General features: G+C 29.8%; 1 protein-coding gene across 2 annotated transcripts in view; it reads right to left on the bottom strand.

Moving 5' to 3' along the window:
* The window catches only part of ELP3 (elongator acetyltransferase complex subunit 3), a 46,592-nt gene that overhangs the window by 20,082 nt on the left and 4,282 nt on the right, over window positions 1-22,228 (bottom strand). For both annotated transcript variants that reach the window (XM_059468436.1, XM_059468437.1), the window contains exons 3-6: window positions 18,877-19,015; window positions 15,057-15,127; window positions 8,314-8,377; window positions 1,546-1,614 (exon numbers count right to left, since the gene is read on the bottom strand). In XM_059468436.1, coding sequence (XP_059324419.1) covers window positions 1,546-1,614; window positions 8,314-8,377; window positions 15,057-15,127; window positions 18,877-19,015 — 343 coding nt within the window. The remainder of the gene's footprint in view (window positions 1-1,545; window positions 1,615-8,313; window positions 8,378-15,056; window positions 15,128-18,876; window positions 19,016-22,228) is intronic.

Below are 22,228 nucleotides of genomic sequence, written 5' to 3'. Positions count from 1 at the left end.
TGTTATTTTGTAATTTCTAATTTTATTTTTAACTTTTTGAATTTAAAATTTTAAATTTTAAAGTTTAGGAATTTTAAAGTTTTTAATTTTGAATTTTTTGAATTTTAAAGTTTTTAATTTTTAATTTTTTAATTCTTCATTTTTGATGTTTAATTTCGAATTTTTAATTTTTAATTCTGAATTTCTGCAGTGCATGAGTTCCAAAAACGGAAATAATTTGATTTTTTTATCTAAAATTGAATAAAATTGAATAAAACTGAATAAAATTCACCTGCTGCACTCTGCGCCTGCTCTGATTTAACTCTAGAAATTTCAATTTTAATTTTTAATTTCTAATTTTTAATTTTTAAATTTTCTTTTTTAAATTTTAATTTTTATTTTTTTAATTTTTAAATTTTTAATTTTGAATTTTTGCAGCCCAACAGTTCAAAAAATGGAAATAATTTGATTTTTTCATCTAAAATTGGATAAAATTTAATAAAATTTAATAAAATTCATAAACTTTCCCTGCTGCACTCTGTGCCTGCTCTGATTTAACTCTAGAAATTTCAATTTTAATTTTAATTTCTAATTTTTAATTTTTAATTTCTGCAGCCCACCATTTGAAAAATTTCCTTTAATTCTCAAAATCCTGAGGGAAAAATTCTGAATTTTTGTAGAATTTTCCACTGGATTTGGAGATCAATAAAAAACGAAACTTTTCACATCCAATTCTCCACAACAAACCCAAATCAAATTCCTTTGGAATGATTATTAAAAATGGAATGAAATGGAATAAAATGGAATTAACAAATGGAATGAAATGGAAGGAAATGGAATGAAATGGAATTAAATTTAATAAAATGGAATAAAATGGAAAAAAATGGAATAAAATCGAATAAAATGGAATGAAATGGAATAAAATGGAACAAAATGGAATGAAATCGAATGAAATGGAAGAGAATGGAATTTAAAAATGGAATGAAATGGAATGAAATGAAATTAAAAAATGGAATGAAATGGAATAAAATGGAATTAAAAAATGGAATAAAATGGAATGAAATGGAATCAAAAAATGGAATGAAATGGAATCAAAAATGGAATCAAAAAATGGAATGAAATGGAATGAAATGAAATGGAATGGAATGGAATGGAACGAAATGGAATGAAATGAAATTAGATGAAATAAGTGAAGAAGTGAAGTGAAGTGAAGTGAATGAACCCACCTGCTGCAGGTGAATGAAGTGAAATGAAGTGAATGAACCCACCTGCTGCAGGTGAATGAAGTGAAGTGAAGTGAATGACACCCACCTGCTGCAGGTGAATGAAGTGAAATGAAATGAATGAACCCACCTGCTGCAGGTGAATGAAGTGAAATGAAATGAATGAACCCACCTGCTGCAGCCGCTGCCGTGCCTGCAGGAAGGGGTCGTAGCTTTAATCTCAATTGGAATAAAATGGAATAAAAAGGAATCAAATGGAATACAATAAAATTAAATGGAATTAAATGGAATTAAATTAAATGAAATGGAATTAAATAAAATTTAATTAATTAATTAGATTTACCTGCTGCAGCCGCTGCCGTGCCTGCAGGAAGGGGTCGTAGCGCGCCCGGATCGCCCTCATCGACGTCGGCTGAAAACACAAAAATTCCATTTTCAAACCAAATCTCCATCAAAAATGGAATTAAAAACCCCAAAATGGTGAAAATTGGAAACCCTGAGGGACCCAAAGGCTCCAAACCCGCAAAGGAAAAACCGGAAAATTTTCAATTGGAATTTGGCGCCTGAAAAGCTGGAAAAAGTCAAAGATTTCTAACAGAAAACACCAAAATTCTTCCTTTTTTATTGTAAAATTCTTCCATTTTTATTTTAAAATTCTTAAATTTTTATCCCAAAATTCTCCCATTTTTATTTGAAAATTATTCAGTTTTTATTTTAAAATTATTCATTATTTTTATCCCAAAATTCTTCCATGTTTATTTTAAAATTATTCAATTTTTATTCCAAAATTCTTCAATTTTTATTCAAAAATGACTCAATTTTTTTCCCAAAATTATTCAACTTTTATTTTTAAAATTCTTCAATTTTTATTTAAAAATTCTTCAATTTTTATTTAAAAATTCTTCAAATTGTATCCCAAAATTCTACCATTTTTATTTTAAAAATATTCAATTTTTATTTTAAAATTCTTCAATTTTTATTCCAAAATTCTTCAATTTTAATCCCAAAATTCTTCAATTTTTATTTTAAAATTCTTCAATTTTTATTCCAAAATTCTTCAATTTTTATTTTTAAAATTCTTCAATTTTTATTTAAAAATTCTTTAATTTTTATTTTAAAATTCTTCCATTTTTATTCTAAAATTCTTCAATTTTTATTTTAAAATTCGTCAAATTTTATCCCAAAATTGTTCAATTTTTATTTTAAAATTCTTAAATTTTTACTCCAAAATTCTTCAATTTTTTTATTCCAAAATTATTCCATTTTTATTCCAAAATTCTTCAATATTTTTTAATTCTTCAATTTTTATTCCAAAAATCTACAATTTTTATATTAAAATGATTCAATTTTTATCCCAAAATTATTCAATTTTTATTTTAAAATTCTTCAATTTTTATTTTAAATTTCTTCAATTTTTATTCCAAAATTATTCCATTTTTAACATTATTCAATTTTTATTTTAAAATTCCTCAATTTTTATTTTAAAATTCTTCAATTTTTATTCCAAAATTCTTCAATTTTTATTCCAAAATTCTTCGATTTTTATTTTAAAATTATTCAATTTTTATTTTTGAATTCTTCAAATTTTATCCCAAAATTCTTCCATTTTTATTTTAAATTTCTTCAATTTTTATTCCAAAATTCTTCAATTTTTATTTTTAAAATTCTTCAATTCTTATTTAAAAATTTTTAAATTTTTATTTAAAAATTATTCAAATTGTATCCCAATATTCTTCAATTTTGATTTTAAAATTCTTCAATTTTTAATTTATAATTCTTCCATTTCTATCCCAAAATTCTTCCATTTTGATTCCAAAATTCTTCAATTTTGATTATAAAATTCTTCAATTTTTATTTAAAAATTCTTCAAATTGTATCCCAAAATTATTCAAATTTTATTTTAAAATCCTTCAGTTTTTATTTTATAATTCTTCAATTTGTATCCCAAAATTCTTCCATTTTTATCCCAAAATTCTTCAATTTTTATTTTAAAATTCTTCCATTTTTATTCTGAAACTCTTCAATTTTTATTCCACAATTTATTCCAAAATTCTTCCATTTTTATTCCAAAATTCTTCAATTTTTATTTTAAAATTCTTCAATTTTTATTCCAAAATTCTTCAATTTTTAAAATTCTTCCATTTTTATTTTAAAATTCTTCCATTTTTATCCCAAAATTCTTCCATTTTTATTTTTAAATTCTTCAATTTGTATCCTAAAATTCTTCAATTTTTATTTTAAAATTCTTCAATTTTTATTCCAAAATTCTTCAATTTTTATTTTTAAAATTCTTCAATTTTTATTTAAAAATTCTTTAATTTTTATTTTAAAATTCTTCCATTTTTATTCTAAAATTCTTCAATTTTTATTTTAAAATTCGTCAATTTTTATCCCAAAATTGTTCAATTTTTATTTTAAAATTCTTAAATTTTTACTCCAAAATTCTTCAATTTTTTTATTCCAAAATTCTTCAATTTTTTATTCCAAAATTCTTCAATATTTTTTTTAATTCTTCAATTTTTATTCCAAAAATCTACAATCTTTATATTAAAATTATTCAATTTTTATCCCAAAATTATTCCATTTTTATTTTAAAATTCTTCCATTTTTATTTTAAATTTCTTCAATTTTTATTCCAAAATTATTCCATTTTTAACATTATTCAATTTTTATTTTAAAATTCCTCAATTTTTATTTTAAAATTCTTCAATTTTTATTCCAAAATTCTTCGATTTTTATTTTAAAATTATTCAATTTTTATTTTTGAATTCTTCAATTTTTATCCCAAAATTCTTCCATTTTTATTTTAAATTTCTTCAATTTTTATTCCAAAATTCTTCAATTTTTATTTTTAAAATTCTTCAATTCTTATTTAAAAATTTTTAAATTTTTATTTAAAAATTATTCAAATTGTATCCCAATATTCTTCAATTTTGATTTTAAAATTCAATTTTTAATTTATAATTCTTCCATTTCTATCCCAAAATTCTTCCATTTTGATTCCAAAATTCTTCAATTTTGATTATAAAATTCTTCAATTTTTATTTAAAAATTCTTCAAATTGTATCCCAAAATTATTCAAATTTTATTTTAAAATCCTTCAGTTTTTATTTTGTAATTCTTCAATTTGTATCCCAAAATTCTTCCATTTTTATCCCAAAATTCTTCAATTTTTATTTTAAAATTCTTCAATTTTTATTCCAAAATTCTTCAATTTTTATTTTAAAATTCTTCAATTTTTATTCTGAAACTCTTCAATTTTTATTCCACAATTTATTCCAAAATTCTTCAATTTTTATTTTAAAATTCTTCAATTTTTACTTTAAAATTCTTCCATTTTTATTTTAAAATTATTCCATTTTTATCCCAAAATTCTTCCATTTTTATTTTAAAATTCTTCAATTTTTATTCCAAAATTCTTCCATTTTTATTTTAAAATTCTTCAATTTTTATTCCAAAATTCTTCAATTTTTATTTTAAAATTCTTCCATTTTTATTTTAAAATTCTTCCATTCCAGATCTGGAATATTCCAAATTCTTTCAATGTTTTTCGTGGGAGTCACAAAAATGATGAAAAATCAGAAAAAGTTTTTAAAATTCCTCCTAAATATTCAAATTTTCCTGAATTCAATTCATTCCTTCAATTCAAATTTAAAAATTAATCAATTTTATCACCACTGATGCAAACCCATTCATATTTGCAATTTCAAAATTTAATTAAAATTAAAAATGTTATTTTAAGTCATGGAATTTTAATTTTAATTTAGAATAATATTTTAAATAATATCATTTTAATTTTTATTTAAAATATTATTTTGAGTCATAGAATTTTAATTTAGAATATTATTTTATATAATGTAATTTTAATTTTAATTTTAATTTTAATTTAAAATATGATTTTAAGAAATAGAGTTTTAATTTAAAATATTATTTTAATCATGGAATTTTAATTTTAATTTAGAATATTATTTTATATAATGTAATTTTAATTTTAATTTTAACTTAAAATATGATTTTAAGAAATAGAGTTTTAATTTAAAATATTATTTTAATCATGGAATTTTAATTTTAATTTAGAATATTATTTTAAATAATGTAATTTTAATTTTAATTTTAATTTAAAATATGATTTTAAGAAATACAGTTTTAATTTAAAATATTATTTTAAGTCATAGAATTTGTTTATAATTAAAAATATTATTTTAAGTCATAGAATTATAATTTTAATTTAGAATATTATTTTAAATAATATTATTTTAATTTTTATTTAAAATATTATTTTAAGTCATGGAATTTTAATTTTAATTTAGAATATTATTTTATATAATGTAATTTTAATTTTAATTTTAATTTAAAATATGATTTTAAGAAATAGAGTTTTAATTTAAAATATTATTTTAAGTCATAGAATTTTAATTTTAATTTACAATATTATTTTAAATAATGTAATTTTAATTTTAATTTAAAATATGATTTTAAGAAATACAGTTTTAATTTAAAATATTATTTTAAGTCATAGAATTTTAATTTTAATTTAGAATAATATTTTAAATAATATCATTTTAATTTTTATTTAAAATATTATTTTGAGTCATAGAATTTTAATTTAGAATATTATTTTAAATAATGTAATTGTAATTTTAATTTTAACTTAAAATATGATTTTAAGAAATAGAGTTTTAATTAAAAATATTATTTTAAGTCATAGAATTTTAATTTTAATTTAGAATCTTATTTTAAATAATACGATTTTAATTTTTATTTAAAATATTATTTTAAGTCATGGAATTTTAATTTTAATTTAGAATATTATTTTAAATAATGTAATTTTAATTTTAATTTTAACTTAAAATATGATTTTAAGAAATACAGTTTTAATTTAAAATATTATATAGAATTTGTTTATAATTAAAAATATTATTTTAAGTCATGGAATTTTAATTCTAATTTAGAATCTTATTTTAAATAATACGATTTTAATTTTTATTTAAAATATTATTTTAAGTCATGGAATTTTAATTTTAATTTAGAATAATATTTTAAATAATATCATTTTAATTTTAAAATATTATTTTAAGAAATAGGGTTTTAAATTTAAATATTATTTAAAGTAATATAATTTATTTATAATTTAAAATGTTATTTTAAGCAAAAGAATTTTAATTTTAATGTAAAATATTACTTGAAGGGATAGAATCTTAATTTAAAAATAATTTATTTATATAATTTTAATTAATACTGTGTTTATTTTTTGCTTGGATTTTTGTTTATCAAAGTTTATTTGGATTTTTGTGGTTTTTTATTTGGAATTTTGGTGTTTGTCAAAGTTTATTTCAATTTTTTAATTTATTTTGATTTTTGTGTTTGTCAAAGTTTATTTTGATTTTTTAATTTATTTTTTATTCTGATTTTTGTGTTTATTTTTTATTTTGATTTCTTTGTTTATCAAAGTTTATTTTTATATTTTTAATTTATTTTTATTTTGATTTCTGTGGTTTTTTTATTTTAATTTTTGTTTTTATTAAAGTTTACTTTGATTTTTGTGTTTATTTTTGTGTTTATCAAAGTTTATTTTTATATATTTTTATTTATTTTTATTTTTATTTTTGTGTTTACTTTTTATTTTGATTTTTTTTAAATTATTTTTATTTTGATTTTTGTGTTTATTTTTATTTTAATTTTTGTTTTTATTAAAGTTTATTTTGATTTTTGTGTTTATTTTTGTGTTTATCAAAGTTTATTTTGATTTTTATTTTTATTTTTGTGTTTATCAAAGTTTATTTTTATTTTTATTTTTATTTTGATTTCTGTGTTTATTTTATTTTTATTTTTGTGTTTTTTATTTTGATTTTTTAAATTTATTGTTATTTTGATTTTGTGTTTATTTTTATTTTAATTTTTGTTTTTATTAAAGTTTATTTTGATTTTTGTGTTTATTTTGTGTTTATCAAATTTTATTTTTATTTTTTTTAATTTATTTTTATCTTGATTTCCGTGTTTATTTTTTAGTTTGATTTTTGTGTTTATTTTTTGATTTTTGCATTTATAAAAGTTTATTCTGATTTTTGCATTTATAAAGTTTATTTGAATTTCTGTGTTTACCAAAGTTTATTTGGTTTTTTAAATTTATTTTTATTTTGATTTCTGTGTTTATCTTCGTTTCGATGTGTTTATTTTGATTTTTGTGTTTATTTTTATTTTGATTTTTGTGTTTATTTTCATTTCGATTTTCGTGTTTATTTTTGGCTTTGATTTTTGCATTTATAAAAGTTTATTCTGATTTTTGCATTTATAAACTTTATTTTTATTTCTGTGTTTATCAAAGTTTATTTGGATTTTTTTAATTTATTTTTATTTCGATTTCTGGATTTATTTTTTATTTTGATGCGTTTATTTTTATTTTTATGTGTTTATTTTCAGTTTGGTTTTTGTGTTTATTTTTTGCTTTGATTTTTGCATTTCTAAAAGTTTATTTTCATTTCTGTGTTTATCAAAGTTTATTTGGATTTTTTAATTTATTTTTATTTCGATTTCTGTGTTTATTTTTTATTTTGATGTGTTTTTATTTTGATTTTTGTGTTTATTTTTTGCTTTCATTTTTGCATTTATAAAAGTTTATTTGGATTTTTGTGTTTATCAAAGTTTATTTGGATTTTTAAAATTTATTTTTATATTTCGGTTTCTGTGTTTGTTTTTATTTCGGTGTGATTATTTTTATTTTGATTTTTGTGTTAATTTTTATTTTGATTTTTGTGTTTATTTTCATTTTGATTTTCGTGTTTATTTTTTGCTTTGATTTTTGCATTTATAAAAGTTTATTTGGATTTTCGCATTTATAAAGTTTAATTGGATTTTTGCATTTATAAATTTATTTGGGTTTCTGTGTTTACCAAAGTTCATTTGGAGTTTCTGATTTATTTTCTGCTTCATTCCTGCAGAAACCAAGCCCAGCCTAAGCCAAAGCCCGGCTCAAAAACGTTGGAATAATTAAGAAATTAACGACAAATAAAAATAAAAGAACTACTGAATTAAAAATTTTAAAAGAATGGAATTAAAAATGAAAAAATGATTAAATTTGAAATGAAAACGGAATAAAAGGAAGGCTCAGCACCTCGTATCCCGTGTACGACTGGCTGGAATATTCAAAGTCCGAGTCGGGGCCGCCCGGGCAGTACCTGCAAAAAAACCAAAAAATCCAAATTCAACCCAAATTCCAAACATTGCTGGAGATTGATTGGAATTTAATTAATTGGAATTTAATTAATTGGAATTCATTGGAATGGGAAAGGGACCTGAAACAACCCAGGGAGATTTTGGGGAAGGAAAATCCAAAATTCTGATTAAAGTCAAGGAGGAGGAGGAGAAGGAGGAGGAAGAAGAAGAATGATAATAATATTAATGTTAATAGTAATAATATTAATATATATTAATGTATAGTGTATAATGTATAATGTATAATGAATAATGTATAATGTATAATGTATAATGTATAATGATGATGATAATGATAATAATAATAACAATGATAATAATAATAATGATAATAATAATAATATTAATATCTATTAGTGTATAATGTATAATGAATAATGTATAATGTATAATGATGATGATGATAATGATGATAATAATAACAATGATGATAATAATAATAATGATGATAATAATAATATTAATATCTATTAGTGTATAATGTATAATGTATAATGAATAATGTATAATGAATTATGTATAATGATGATGATGATAATGATGATAATAATGATAATAATAATAATGATAATAATATTATTAATATCTATTAGTGTATAATGTATAATGTATAATGAATAATGTATAATGAATAATGTATAATGAATAATGTATAATGAATAATGTATAATGAGGATGATAATGATGATAATAGTAACGATGATAATAATAATAATAATGATAATAATAATTCTTCCACGGGGATTGGGATTCCTCAGGAATGGGGATTCCAAACCTCCCTGGGCAGGAATTGTTCCCAAAATCCAGCCTGAACTTCCCTGGATCACTCTGGGATCGATCCCAACCCCTCCTGCCAGGGAATTCCAGATCCTGTCCCCAAGTGCCACTTCCACGGGGACTGGGAATTCCTCAGGAATGGGGATTCCAAACCTCCCTGGAAACCCTTTCCAGGCAGGAATTGTTCCCAAAATCCAACCTGAACTTCCCTGGGACAATCTGGGAGAAACCCCAATTCCTTCCTATCAGGAATTCCAGATCCGTGTCCCCAAGTGTCACTTCTACAGGGACTGGGAATTATCCTGGGAATGGGGATTCCAAACCTCCCTGGACAAGAATTGTTCCCAAAATCCAACCTGAACTTCCCTGGAACAACTTGAGGCCAGGGACAATTTGGGGTCAATCCCAACCCCTCCTGCCAGGGAATTCCAGATCCTGTCCCCAGTGTCACTTCCACAGGGATTTCGGATTCCTCTGGGAATGGGGCAGGAATTGTTCCCAAAATCCAGCCTGGATCAATCCCAATTTCTCCTGCCAGGGAATTCCAGATCCGTGTCCCCAGGTGTCACTTCCATGGGGTTGGGATCCCTCAGCAATCGTTCCCCACACCCAGCCTGGATCACTCTGGGATCAATCCCAATTTCTCCTGTCAGGGAATTCCAGGTGCTGTCCCTCCCACGGGACTGGGATCCCTCAGGAACCGTTCCCCACACCCAGCCTGGATCACTCTGGGATCAATCCCAATTTCTCCTGCCAGGGAATTCCAGGTCCTGTCCCTCCCACGGGGTTGGGATCCCTCAGGAACCGTTCCCCACACCCAGCCTGGATCACTCTGGGATCAATCCCAATTTCTCCTGCCAGGTAACTCCAGCTCCTGTCCCGGTGTCCCTCCCACAGGACTGGGATCCCTCAGGAACCGTTCCCCACACCAGCCTGGATCACTCTGGGATCAATCCCAACCTCTCCTGTCACGGAATTCCAGATCCTGTCCCGGTGTCCCTCCCACGGGACTGGGATCCCTCAGGAACCGTTCCCCACACCAGCCCTCAGGTCCCTGCAGCAGGGACCGCTCGAGGCCGCTCCCGCCACCATTTCCATTCAATCCGCCCCAACCATCGAGGCCCGAGGTGCGGAACCGGAACTTTCCCGTCCCGCGGGGAACGGGAGCAGAGCCGGGGATGGAACCGCTCCGGGAGACGGCGCTGCCCATAACGGGAGGTGAGGAAATGAAACATAAAACTGCACCTCCGCTGAACGAACTGCGCAGGAGAGGTCCGGCAAACCAGAATAATTACATGTGAGACAGGCCCATTTCATTACTATTATTATTATTATTATATGTGAGACGGGTCCATTTAAGTATTATTATTATTATTATATGTGAGACAGGTCCATTTAATTATTATTATTATTATTATATGCGAGGCAGGCCCATATTATTATTATTATTATTATTATTATTATTATTATTATTATTATTATTATTATTATTATTATTATTATTATTATTATTATTATATGTGAGACAGGTCCATTTAATTATTATTATTATTATATGTGAGGCAGGTCCATTTAATTATTATTATATGTGAGATAGGTCCATTTAACTATTATTATTATTATTATTATATGTGAGATAGGTCCATTTAATTATTATTATTATTATTAGTGAGATAGGTCCATTTAATTATTATTATTATTATATGTGAGATAGGTCCATTTAATTATTATTATTATTATACATGAGAAAGATCCATTTAATTATAATTTTTATATATAAGGTAGGTCAATTTAAATACTATTATATGTAAAATAGGTCTGTGTAATGTTGTTATTATATTATTATTATTATTATTATTATTATTATTATTATTATTATTATTATTATTATTATTATTATTATTTGTGAGACAGGTCCATTTAATTATTATTACTATTATATGTGAGGCAGGTCCATTTAATTATTATTATATGTGAGATAGGTCCATTTAACTATTATTATTATTATTATTATTATATGTGAGATAGGTCCATTTAATTATTATTATTATTATTAGTGAGATAGGTCCATTTAATTATTATTATTATTATATGTGAGATAGGTCCATTTAATTATTATTATTATTATACATGAGAAAGATCCATTTAATTATAATTTTTATATATAAGGTAGGTCAATTTAAATACTATTATATGTAAGATAGGTCTGTGTAATGTTGTTATTATATTATTATTATTATTATTATTATATGTGAGATAGGTCCATTTAATTATTATTACTATTATTATATGTGAGATAGGTCCATTTAATTATTATTATTATTATATGTGAGATAGGTCCATATTATTATTATTATTATTAGTGAGATAGGTCCATTTAATTATTATTATTATTATATGTGAGATAGGTCCATTTAATTATTATTATTATTATTATTATTATTATATGTGAGATAGGTCCATTTAATTATTATTATTATTATTAGTGAGATAGGTCCATTTAATTATTATTATTATTATATGTGAGATAGGTCCATTTAATAATTATTATTATTATACATGAGAAAGATCCATTTAATTATAATTTTTATATATAAGGTAGGTCAATTTAAATACTATTATATGTAAGATAGGTCTGTGTAATGTTGTTATTATTATATTATTATTATTATTATTATATGTGAGATAGGTCCATTTAATTATTATTATTATTATTATATGTGAGATAGGTCCATTTAACTATTATTATTATTATTATATATGAGACAGGTCCATTTAATTATTATTATTATTATATGTGAGATAGGTCCATTTAATTAATATTATTATAATTTAATTAATATTATATTATTATATGTGAGATAGGTCCATTCAATTATTATTATATGTGAGGTCCATTTAATTATTATTATTATTATATGTGAGATAGGTCCTTATTATTATTATTATTATTATTATTATTATTATTATTATTATTATTATTATTATTATTATTATTATTATTATTATTATATGTGAGATAGGTCCATTTATTATTATTATTATTATATGTGAGATTTATTTAATTATTCTATTATGTAAGATAGGCCTATTTAATTACAATTACTAATTAAATTATTATTTATTTATTATTAGGTCTAATTATTATTATTATTATTATATGTGAGATTTATTTAATTATTCTATTATGTAAGATAGGTCTATTTAATTATTATTATTATAGTTAAGGTAGGTAATTTAATTATTATTATATGTAAGATAGGTCTATTGAATTACAATTACTAATTAAATTATTATTTATTTATTATTAGGTCCAATTTTTATTATTATTATTATATGTGAGATTTATTTAATTATAATATTATGTAAGATAGGTCTATTTAATTATTATTATATTTAAGGTAGGTAATTTAATTATTATTATATGTAAGATAGGTCTATTGAATTACAATTACTAATTAAATTATTATTTATTTATTATCAGGTCCAATTTTTATTATTATTATTATATGTGAGATTTATTTAATTATTCTATTATGTAAGATAGGTCTATTTAATTACAATTATTATTTAAATTATTATTTATTTATTATTAGGTCCAATTTTTATTAATATTATTATTATTGTTATATGTGAGATTTATTTCTGCAGGTACGGGGTTCAAAATTAACAAAATAAATTAATTATTATTTAATTTATTTATTAATTAATTTCATTAAATTAATTAAATAAATTAATTTAACAAAGGTTCCTGTGCTTGTAGTGCTGAATGGAATTACTGCCAACGCGCTCCTGCTTTGTGTGAGTGTAAAAAACCTTTGAAATTAATTAATTATTTGTAATTAATGTACCATTAATTTTGTTGTCTGCTGCCTGGGGTGTGAGACGAGCAGGAATTGGATTCAAAATAAACAAAATAATTCATTGTTCCAAGCAAAGGTAAAGCAATGGCTGGAACTGCTGCCGGTGTGCTTTGGCTTTGTAGAATTGTAAAAAAAATTTAAATTAAGTTGTAATAAAACATTAAATTTAGATTAAATTGTAATAAAACATGAAATTGAAATTAAATTGTAATAAAACATGAAATTGAAATTAAGTTGTAATAAAACATGAAATTTAAATTAAATTGTAATAAAACACGGAATTCTCTGTGTGTTCCCCGGGATGAGCTGAGGGCACCTTCCCACTGCCACTGGACAGAACTGCTGTCAAAATTCTTTGGCTTTGTATCATTGTAAAAAAACTTTTAAATTAAGTTGTAATAAAAATAAAATTTAGATTAAATTGTATTAAAACCATGAAATTTAAATTAAATTGTAATAAAACACAGAATTCTCTGTGTGTTCCCTGGGACGAGCTGAGGGCACCTTCCCACTGTCACTGGACAGAACTGCTGTCAATGTGCTTTGACTTTGTACAATTATTAAAAAACTTTTAAATTAAGTTGTATTAAAACATGAAATTGAAATTAAATTGTAATAAAACATGAAATTTAAATTAAATTTGGAATAAAACACGGAATTCTCTGTGTGCTGCCTGGGACGAGCTGAGGGCACCTTCCCACTGTCACTGGACAGAACTGCTGTCAAAATTCTTTTGCTTTGTGTGATTGGTCAAAAAAACTTTTAAATTAAGTTGCAATAAAACATGAAATTGAAATTAAATTTGGAATAAAACACAGAATTCTCTGTGTGTTCCCTGGGATGAGCTGAGGGCACCTTCCCACTGCCACTGGACAGAACTGCTGTCAATGTGCTTTTGCTCTGTATAATTATAAAAAAAATTTAAATTAGGTTGTAATAAAACATGAAATTGAAATTAAGTTGTAATAAAACATGAAATTTAAATTAAATTGGAATAAAACACTGAATTTAAATTACATTGTAATAAAACACGGAATTCTCTGTGTGTTCCCCGGGATGAGCTGAGGGCACCTTCCCACTGCCACTGGACAGAACTGCTGTCAAAATTATTTTGCTTTGTATAATTGTAAAAAAACTTTTAAATTAAGTTGTAATAAAAATAAAATTTAGATTAAATTGGAATAAAACATGAAATTTAAATTAAATTGTAATAAAACACAGAATTCTCTGTGTGTTCCCTGGGATGAGCTGAGGGCACCTTCCCACTGTCACTGGACAGAACTGCTGTCAATGTGCTTTGACTTTGTACAATTATTAAAAACCTTTTAAATTAAGTTGTAATAAAACATGAAATTTAAATTAAATTTGGAATAAAACATGAAATTTAAATTAAATTGTAATAAAACACAGAATTCTCTGTGTGCTGCCTGGGACGAGCTGAGGGCACCTTCCCACTGCCACTGGACAGAACTGCTGTCAAAATTCTTTTGCTTTGTGTGATTGGTCAAAAAAACTTTTAAATTAAGTTGCAATAAAACATGAAATTTAAATTAAATTTGGAATAAAACATGAAATTTAAATTGAATTGTAATAAAACACAGAATTCTCTGTGTGCTGCCTGGGACGAGCTGAGGGCTCCTTCCCACTGCCACTGGACAGAACTGCTGTCAATGTGCTTTGACTTTGTGTGATTGGTCAAAAAAACTTTTAAATTAAGTTGCAATAAAACATGAAATTGAAATTAGGTTGTAAAAAAAAAAAAGAATTTAAATTAAATTGTAATAAAACACGGAATTCTCTGTGTGTTCCCTGGGATGAGCTGAGGGCACCTTCCCATTGCCACAACCACGGCGTGAGGCTGAAGCTGGAAAATGAATCAGCTCAGAAAATAAAAAAATCCCATTCCTTGCAGTCCTATCACCCCATTTGTCATTTTCAGAAATAAAATTGGGTTTTTCCAGCCATTGATATCTGATAAATCTGATTTTTCCCCAATACTCACACACAGATGTTCCCTGTGAAGTTGATGTGGGGGCACCGGTGGGGTTTGCACATCACGGCCACCACGGCGACCTGCAGGGAAATTGCAGAATTTACCCCAAAATTCACAAAATCCCACAAATTCCTGCGAATTTGGGGTTTCTGGGGGCTGTTTTGGGGTTGTTTTGTGGTAAAATCGATGGGGGTTAATTTAAGGTGGGGGCACCGGTGGGGTTTGCACATCACGGCCACCACTGAGACCTGCAGGGAAATTGCAGAATTTACCCCAAAATTCACAAAATTTCACAAATTCCTGCGAATTTGGGGTTTCTGGGGGGTCATTTTGGGGTTTCTTTGTGGTAAAATTGATGGGGGTTAATTTAAGGTGGGGGCACCGGTGGGGTTTGCACATCACGGCCACCACTGCAATCCGAAAGGGAAATTACAGAATTTATCCCAAAATTCACAAAATTTCACAAATTCCTGCAAATTTGGGGGTGCTGGGGGTTTCTGGGGGTCGTTTTGGGGTTGCTTTGTGGTAAAATTGATGGGGGTTAATTTAGGCTGGGAGCACCTGTGGGGTTTGCACATCACGGCCACCACTGCAATCTGAAAGGGAAATGTCAGAATTTACCCCAAAATTCACAAAATCCCACAAATTCCTGCGAGTTTGGGGGTGCTGGGGGTGCTGGGGGTTTCTGGGGGGTCATTTTGGGGGGGATAAAATTGATGGGGGTTAATTTAAGGTGGGGGCACCGGTGGGGTTTGCACATCACGGCCACCACTGAGACCTGCAGGGAAATTGCAGAATTTACCCCAAAATTCACAAAATTTCACAAATTCCTGCGAGTTTGGGGGTGCTGGGGGTTTCTGGGGGCTGTTTTGGGGTTGCTTTGTGGTAAAATGGGGGGTAATTTAAGGTGGGGGCACCGGTGGAGTTTGCACATCACGCCCACCACTGAGACCTGCAGGGAAATTGCAGAATTTACCCCAAAATTCACAAAATTTCACAAATTCCTGCAAGTTTGGGGGTGCTGGGGGTTTCTGGGGGGTCATTTTGGGGTTGCTTTGTGGCAAAATCGATGGGGGTTAAGCCTTGAAGGTGAAAATAAAGACAGAAAGAAATAGGAATGCTTAATGAATCCTGTTCAATATTGATGGATGTTCCTAGGTTTGGTAAGGTGAATAAATAATAAATTAATGGATTAATTATTTGGGGTCTGAGATGGAGAATTGAGTGGTTGGAGTAGAAATTGGGGTCTGATGTGGAGATTGAGGTGGTTTGAGTATAATTTGGGGTCTGATATCAAGAATTGAGTGGTTTCGGTTTAAATTGGGGTCTGATATGGAGATTGAGGTGGTTTCAGGATAAATTGGGGTCTGATATAAAAAAATTGGGAGTTTCAGTATAAATTGGGGTCTGATATGAAGATTTAGGGTGGTTTCAGGATAAATCGGGGTCTGATATCAAGATTTAGGTGGTTTCAGTGTAAATTGGGGTGTGATATCAAGAATTAGGTCTGATATAAAAAATTAGGTGGTTTCAGGATAAACTGGCGTCTGATATAAAAAAATTGGGAGTTTCAGTGTAAATTGGGGTCTGATATAAAAATTTAGGTGGTTTCAGTGTAAGTTTGGGTCTGATAAAAAGAATTAGGTCTGATATAAAAAATCAGGTGGTTTCAGAATAAATTGGGGTCTGATATCAAGATTTAGGTGGTTTCAGTGTAAATTGGGGTCTGATATCAAAAATTAGGTCTGATATAAAACTTTAGGTAGTTTCAGCAAGGATTGGGCTCTGATATAAAAATTTAGGTGGTTTCAGTAAAAGTTGGGGTCTGATAAAATGAATTAGGTCTGATATAAAAAATTACATGGCTTCAGTGTAAATTGGGGTCTGATATCAAGATTTAGGTCTGATATAAAAAATTAGGTGGTTTCAGGATAAATTGGGGTCTGATATAAAAAAATTGGGAGTTTCAGTATAAATTGGGGTCTGATATGAAGATTTAGGGTGGTTTCAGGATAAATCAGGGTCTGATATAAAGAATTGAGTGGTTTCAGTGTAAATTGGGGTCTGATATCAAAAATTAGGTCTGATATAAAAATTTAGGTGGTTTCAGTAAAAGTTGGGGTCTGATAAAAAGAATTAGGTCTGATATAAAAAATCAGGTGGTTTCAGTGTAAATTGGGGTCTGATATCAAGAATTAGGTCTGATATAAAAAATTAGGTGGTTTCAGGATAAACTGGGGTCTGATATAAAAAAATTGGGAGTTTCAGGATAAATCAGGGTCTGATATAAAGAATTAGGTGGTTTCAGTGTGAATTGGGGTCTGATATCAAAAATTAGGTCTGATATAAAACTTTAGGTGGTTTCAGGATAAATTGGGGTCTGATATAAAAAAAATTGGGAGTTTCAGTATAAATTGGGGTCTGATATGAAGATTTAGGGTGGTTTCAGGATAAATCAGGGTCTGATATCAAGATTTAGGTGGTTTCAGTGTAAATTGGGGTCTGATATCAAAAATTAGGTCTGATATAAAACTTTAGGTAGTTTCAGTATGCATTGGGGTCTGATATAAAAATTTAGGTGGTTTCAGTAAAAGTTGGGGTCTGATAAAAATAATTAGGTCTGATATAAAAAATTACATGGCTTCAGTGTAAATTGGGGTCTGATATCAAGATTTAGGTCTGATATAAAAAATTAGGTGGTTTCAGCATAAACTGGGGTCTGATATGGGGAATTCAGTGATTTCAGAATAAACAGAGCTCTGACATAAAGATTTAGGTGGTTTCAGTGTCAATTTGGGTCTGATATCAAGAATTAGGTGTTTTCAGTATAAATTGGGGTCTGATATCAAGAACTGAGTGGTTTCAGTATAAATTGGGGTTTGATATGCAGATTTAGGTGGTTTCAGTGTAAATTTGGGGTCTGATATGACAATTAGGTGGTTTTTGAAAAAATTGGGATCTGATATCAAGAATTAGGGTCAGATATAAAAATTAGGTGGTTTCAGTGTAAACAGGGGTCTGATATCAAGAATGAGGTCTGATATCAAGAACTGAGTGGTGTCAGTATAAATTGGGGTCTGATATGGAAATTTAGGTGGTTTCAGAGTAAATTGGGGTCTGATAAAAGAACTGATGTTTTCAGTGTGAATTGGGGTCTGATAAAAGAACTGATGTTTTCAGTGTGAATTGGGGTCTGATATGGACAGGCTGAGGTGCTTGGAGTATGAATTTGGGTCTGATATAAAGAATTTGGGTGGGATAAAACCCAAATTTGGGTGGGATTTAACCCGAATTTTGGGTGGGATTAAACCCAAATTTTGGGTGGGATTTAACCCGAATTTTGGGTGGGATTAAACCCAAATTTTGGGTGGGGATTTAACCCAGATTTTGGGTGGGATTTAACCCAAATTTTGGGTGGGATAAACCCAAAAATTGGGTGGGATCTAACACAGATTTTGGTGGGATTAAACCCAAATATTGGGTGGGATTAAACCCAAATATTGGGTGGGATTAAACCCAAATTTTGGGTGGGATTAAACCCAAATATTGGGTGGGATTAAACCCAAATATTGGGTGGGATTAAACCCAGATTTTGGGTAGGATTAAATCCAAATTTTGGGTGGGGATTTAACCCAGATTTTGGGTGGGATTTAAACCCAAATTTTGGGTGGGATTAAACCCAAATTTTGGGTGGGATTAAACCCAAATTCTGGGTGGGATTTAACCCGAATTTTGGTGGGATTGAACCCAAATTTTGGGGGATTTGCCCCAAATTTTGGGTGGGATCAGGGAGGGTGAGGGGGAAGGAGGGGAATCCCTTCAGCCTCACCCCGCTGGCCGTCCTGACGGGCTTGGCCTTGAGCTTGGGCAGCAGAACCTTCCGGAAGGGCGGCGGCACCGCCGCGATCACGTCCACCAGGCGCGGCTGCGACGCCAGCCCGTACCGGGCCGAGGCCCTGGTCTTCAGTCTGCAAATAAAACACCCAAAATTAGCAAAAATCAGCAAAATGTGAGCTCCTTTCCATCTGTGCCACAGAGATCCTGGCAGGTTCCTCCTGTTCTGTTTGTGGAAACGCCAAAAATCAACTCACAGCTGTGCCTGCCTGAGGTCCTGGTCTTCAGCCTGCAAATAAAAACATCTAAAATGGTCAAAAATCAGCAAAATCAGCAAAATGTGAGCGCCTTTCCATCTGTGCCACACAGAGATCCTGGCAGGTTCCTCCTGCTCTGTTTGTGGAAACACCAAAAATCAACTCACAGCTGTGCCTGCCTGAGGTCCTGGTCTTCAATCTGCGAATAAAAACATCCAAAATGGTCAAAAATCAGTAAAATCAGCAAAATGTGAGCTCCTTTCCATCTGTGCCACACAGAGATCCTGGCAGGTTCCTCCTGTTCTGTTTGTGGAAACGCCAAAAATCAACTCACAGCTGTGCCTGCCTGAGGTCCTGGTCTTCAATCTGCAAATAAAACCACCCAAAAGGGTCAAAAATCAGCAAAATCAGCAAAATGTGAGCTCCTTTCCACCTCCAACACAGAGATCCTGGCAGGTTCCTCCTGCTCTGCCACACAAACAGTCTGGGAAAACACCAAAAATCAACTCACAAGTGCCAGAACCTGGATGAGGTTTTGGTCTTTAAATCTGCAAATAAAACCACCCAAAATTATCAAAAATCAGTAAAATCAGCAAAATGTGAGCTCCTTTCCATCTGTGCCACACAGAGATCCTGGCAGGTTCCTCCTGTTCTGCCTCACAAAGAGTCTGGGAAACACCAACAACCACCTCAGAGCTGTCAGTGCCTGCCTGAGGGTTTGGTCTGCAGCTGCAACCAGAAACACCCAAAATCGTCAAAAATCACCAAAAAACGCCAAAAATCACCAAAATCTGCCTCCTTTCCACCTGTGCCACAGAGATCCAGGCAGGTTCCTTCTGTTCTGCCTCACAAAGAGTCTGGGAAACACCAACAACCACCTCAGAGCTGTCAGTGCCTGCCTGAGGGTTTGGTCTGCAGCTGCAACCAGAAACACCCAAAATCGTCAAAAATCACCCAAAATCACCAAAATCACCAAAATCACCAAAATCACCCAAATCCTGCCCTCCTTTCCATCTGTGCCACACAGATCCAGCCATGTTTTTCCAGTTCTGCTCCACAAAGAGTTCAGTGTGAGTGAAAACACCAAAAATCACCTCAGAGCTGTCAGTGCCTGCCTGAGGGTTTGGCCTTCAGGCTGCCACCAGAAACGCCCAAAATCACCCAAAATCACCAAAAATCACCCAAATCCTGCCCTCCTTTCCATCTGTGCCACACAGATGCAGGCAGAAAGATCAAACAGAAGCAGCTGCAGGTGTGGGAAACACCAAAAATCAACTCACAGCTAGCTGTTCCTCACTCACAGCCTGAAATCAGCCCAGAATTTCCCGTTTTTGGGTGGTTTTATATCAGAAAATGTGTGAAAATGAGAGCTGGGATGTTCCTCACTCCCAGGCCAGAATTTCCCATTTTTGGGGGGTTTTATATCAGAAAATGTGTGAAATGAGAGCTGGGATGTTCCTCACTCACAGCCCAGAATTTCCCATTTTTGGGGATTTTTTCACAGAAAATGTGTGAAAATGAGAGCTGGGATGTTCCTCACTCAGAGCCCAGAATTTCCCATTTTTTGGGGTTTTTTTTTCACAGAAAAAGGAGTGAAATGAGAGCTGGGATGTTCCTCACTCACAGCCTGAAATCAGCCCAGAATTTCCCATTTTTGGGGGGTTTTTTCACAGAAAATGTGTGAAAATGAGAGCTGAGGATGTTCCTCACTCAGAGCCTGAAATCAGCCCAGAATTTCCCTTTTTTGGGGGATTTTTTCACAGAAAATGTGTGAAAATGAGAGCTGGGGTGTTCCTCACTCACAGCCCAGAATTTCCCATTTTTGGGTGGTTTTATATCAGAAAATGTGTGAAAATGAGAGCTGGGATGTTCCTCACTCACAGCCCAGAATTTCCCATTTTTGGGGGGTTTTATATCAGAAAATGTGTGAAAATGAGAGCTGGGATGTTCCTCACTCAGAGCCCAGAATTTCCCATTTTTTGGGGTTTTTTTTTCACAGAAAAAGGAGTGAAATGAGAGCTGAGGATGTTCCTCACTCACAGCCTGAAATCAGCCCAGATTTTCCCATTTTTGGGGGGTTTTTTCACAGAAAATGTGTGAAAATGAGAGCTGAGGATGCTCCTCACTCCCAGCCTGAAATCAGCCCAGAATTTCCCATTTTTGGGGGATTTTATATCAGAAAATGTGTGAAAATGAGAGCTGGGGTGTTCCTCACTCACAGCCCAGAATTTCCCATTTTTGGGTGGTTTTATATCAGAAAATGTGTGAAAATGAGAGCTGGGATGTTCCTCACTCCCAGCCCAGAACTTCCCATTTTTGGGGGTTTTTCACCAAAAAAGGAGTGAAATGAGAGCTGAGGATGTTCCTCACTCACAGCCTGAAATCAGCCCAGAATTTCCCATTTTTGGGGGATTTTATATCAGAAAATGTGTGAAAATGAGAGCTGGGATGTTCCTCACTCACAGCCCAGAATTTCCCATTTTTTGGGGTTTTTCACAGAAAAAGGAGTGAAATGAGAGCTGGGATGTTCCTCACTCACAGCCCAGAATTTCCCATTTTTGGGGATTTTTTCACAGAAAATGTGTGAAAATGAGAGCTGGGATGTTCCTCACTCAGAGCCCAGAATTTCCCATTTTTTGGGGTTTTTTTTTCACAGAAAAAGGAGTGAAATGAGAGCTGAGGATGTTCCTCACTCACAGCCTGAAATCAGCCCAGATTTTCCCATTTTTGGGGGGTTTTTTCACAGAAAATGTGTGAAAATGAGAGCTGAGGATGCTCCTCACTCAGAGCCTGAAATCAGCCCAGAATTTCCCTTTTTTGGGGGATTTTATATCAGAAAATGTGTGAAAATGAGAGCTGGGATGTTCCTCACTCCCAGCCCAGAACTTCCCATTTTTGGGGGTTTTTCACCGAAAAAGGAGTGAAATGAGAGCTGAGGATGTTCCTCACTCCCAGCCTGAAATCAGCCCAGAATTTCCCATTTTTGGGGGATTTTATATCAGAAAATGTGTGAAAATGAGAGCTGGGGTGTTCCTCACTCACAGCCCAGAATTTCCCATTTTTGGGTGGTTTTATATCAGAAAATGTGTG

Source organism: Ammospiza nelsoni, chromosome 3 (assembly GCF_027579445.1).
Source record: "Ammospiza nelsoni isolate bAmmNel1 chromosome 3, bAmmNel1.pri, whole genome shotgun sequence".
NCBI classification, from domain to species: Eukaryota; Metazoa; Chordata; class Aves; order Passeriformes; family Passerellidae; genus Ammospiza; species Ammospiza nelsoni.
This window is presented reverse-complemented; position numbering and strand designations above follow the sequence as displayed.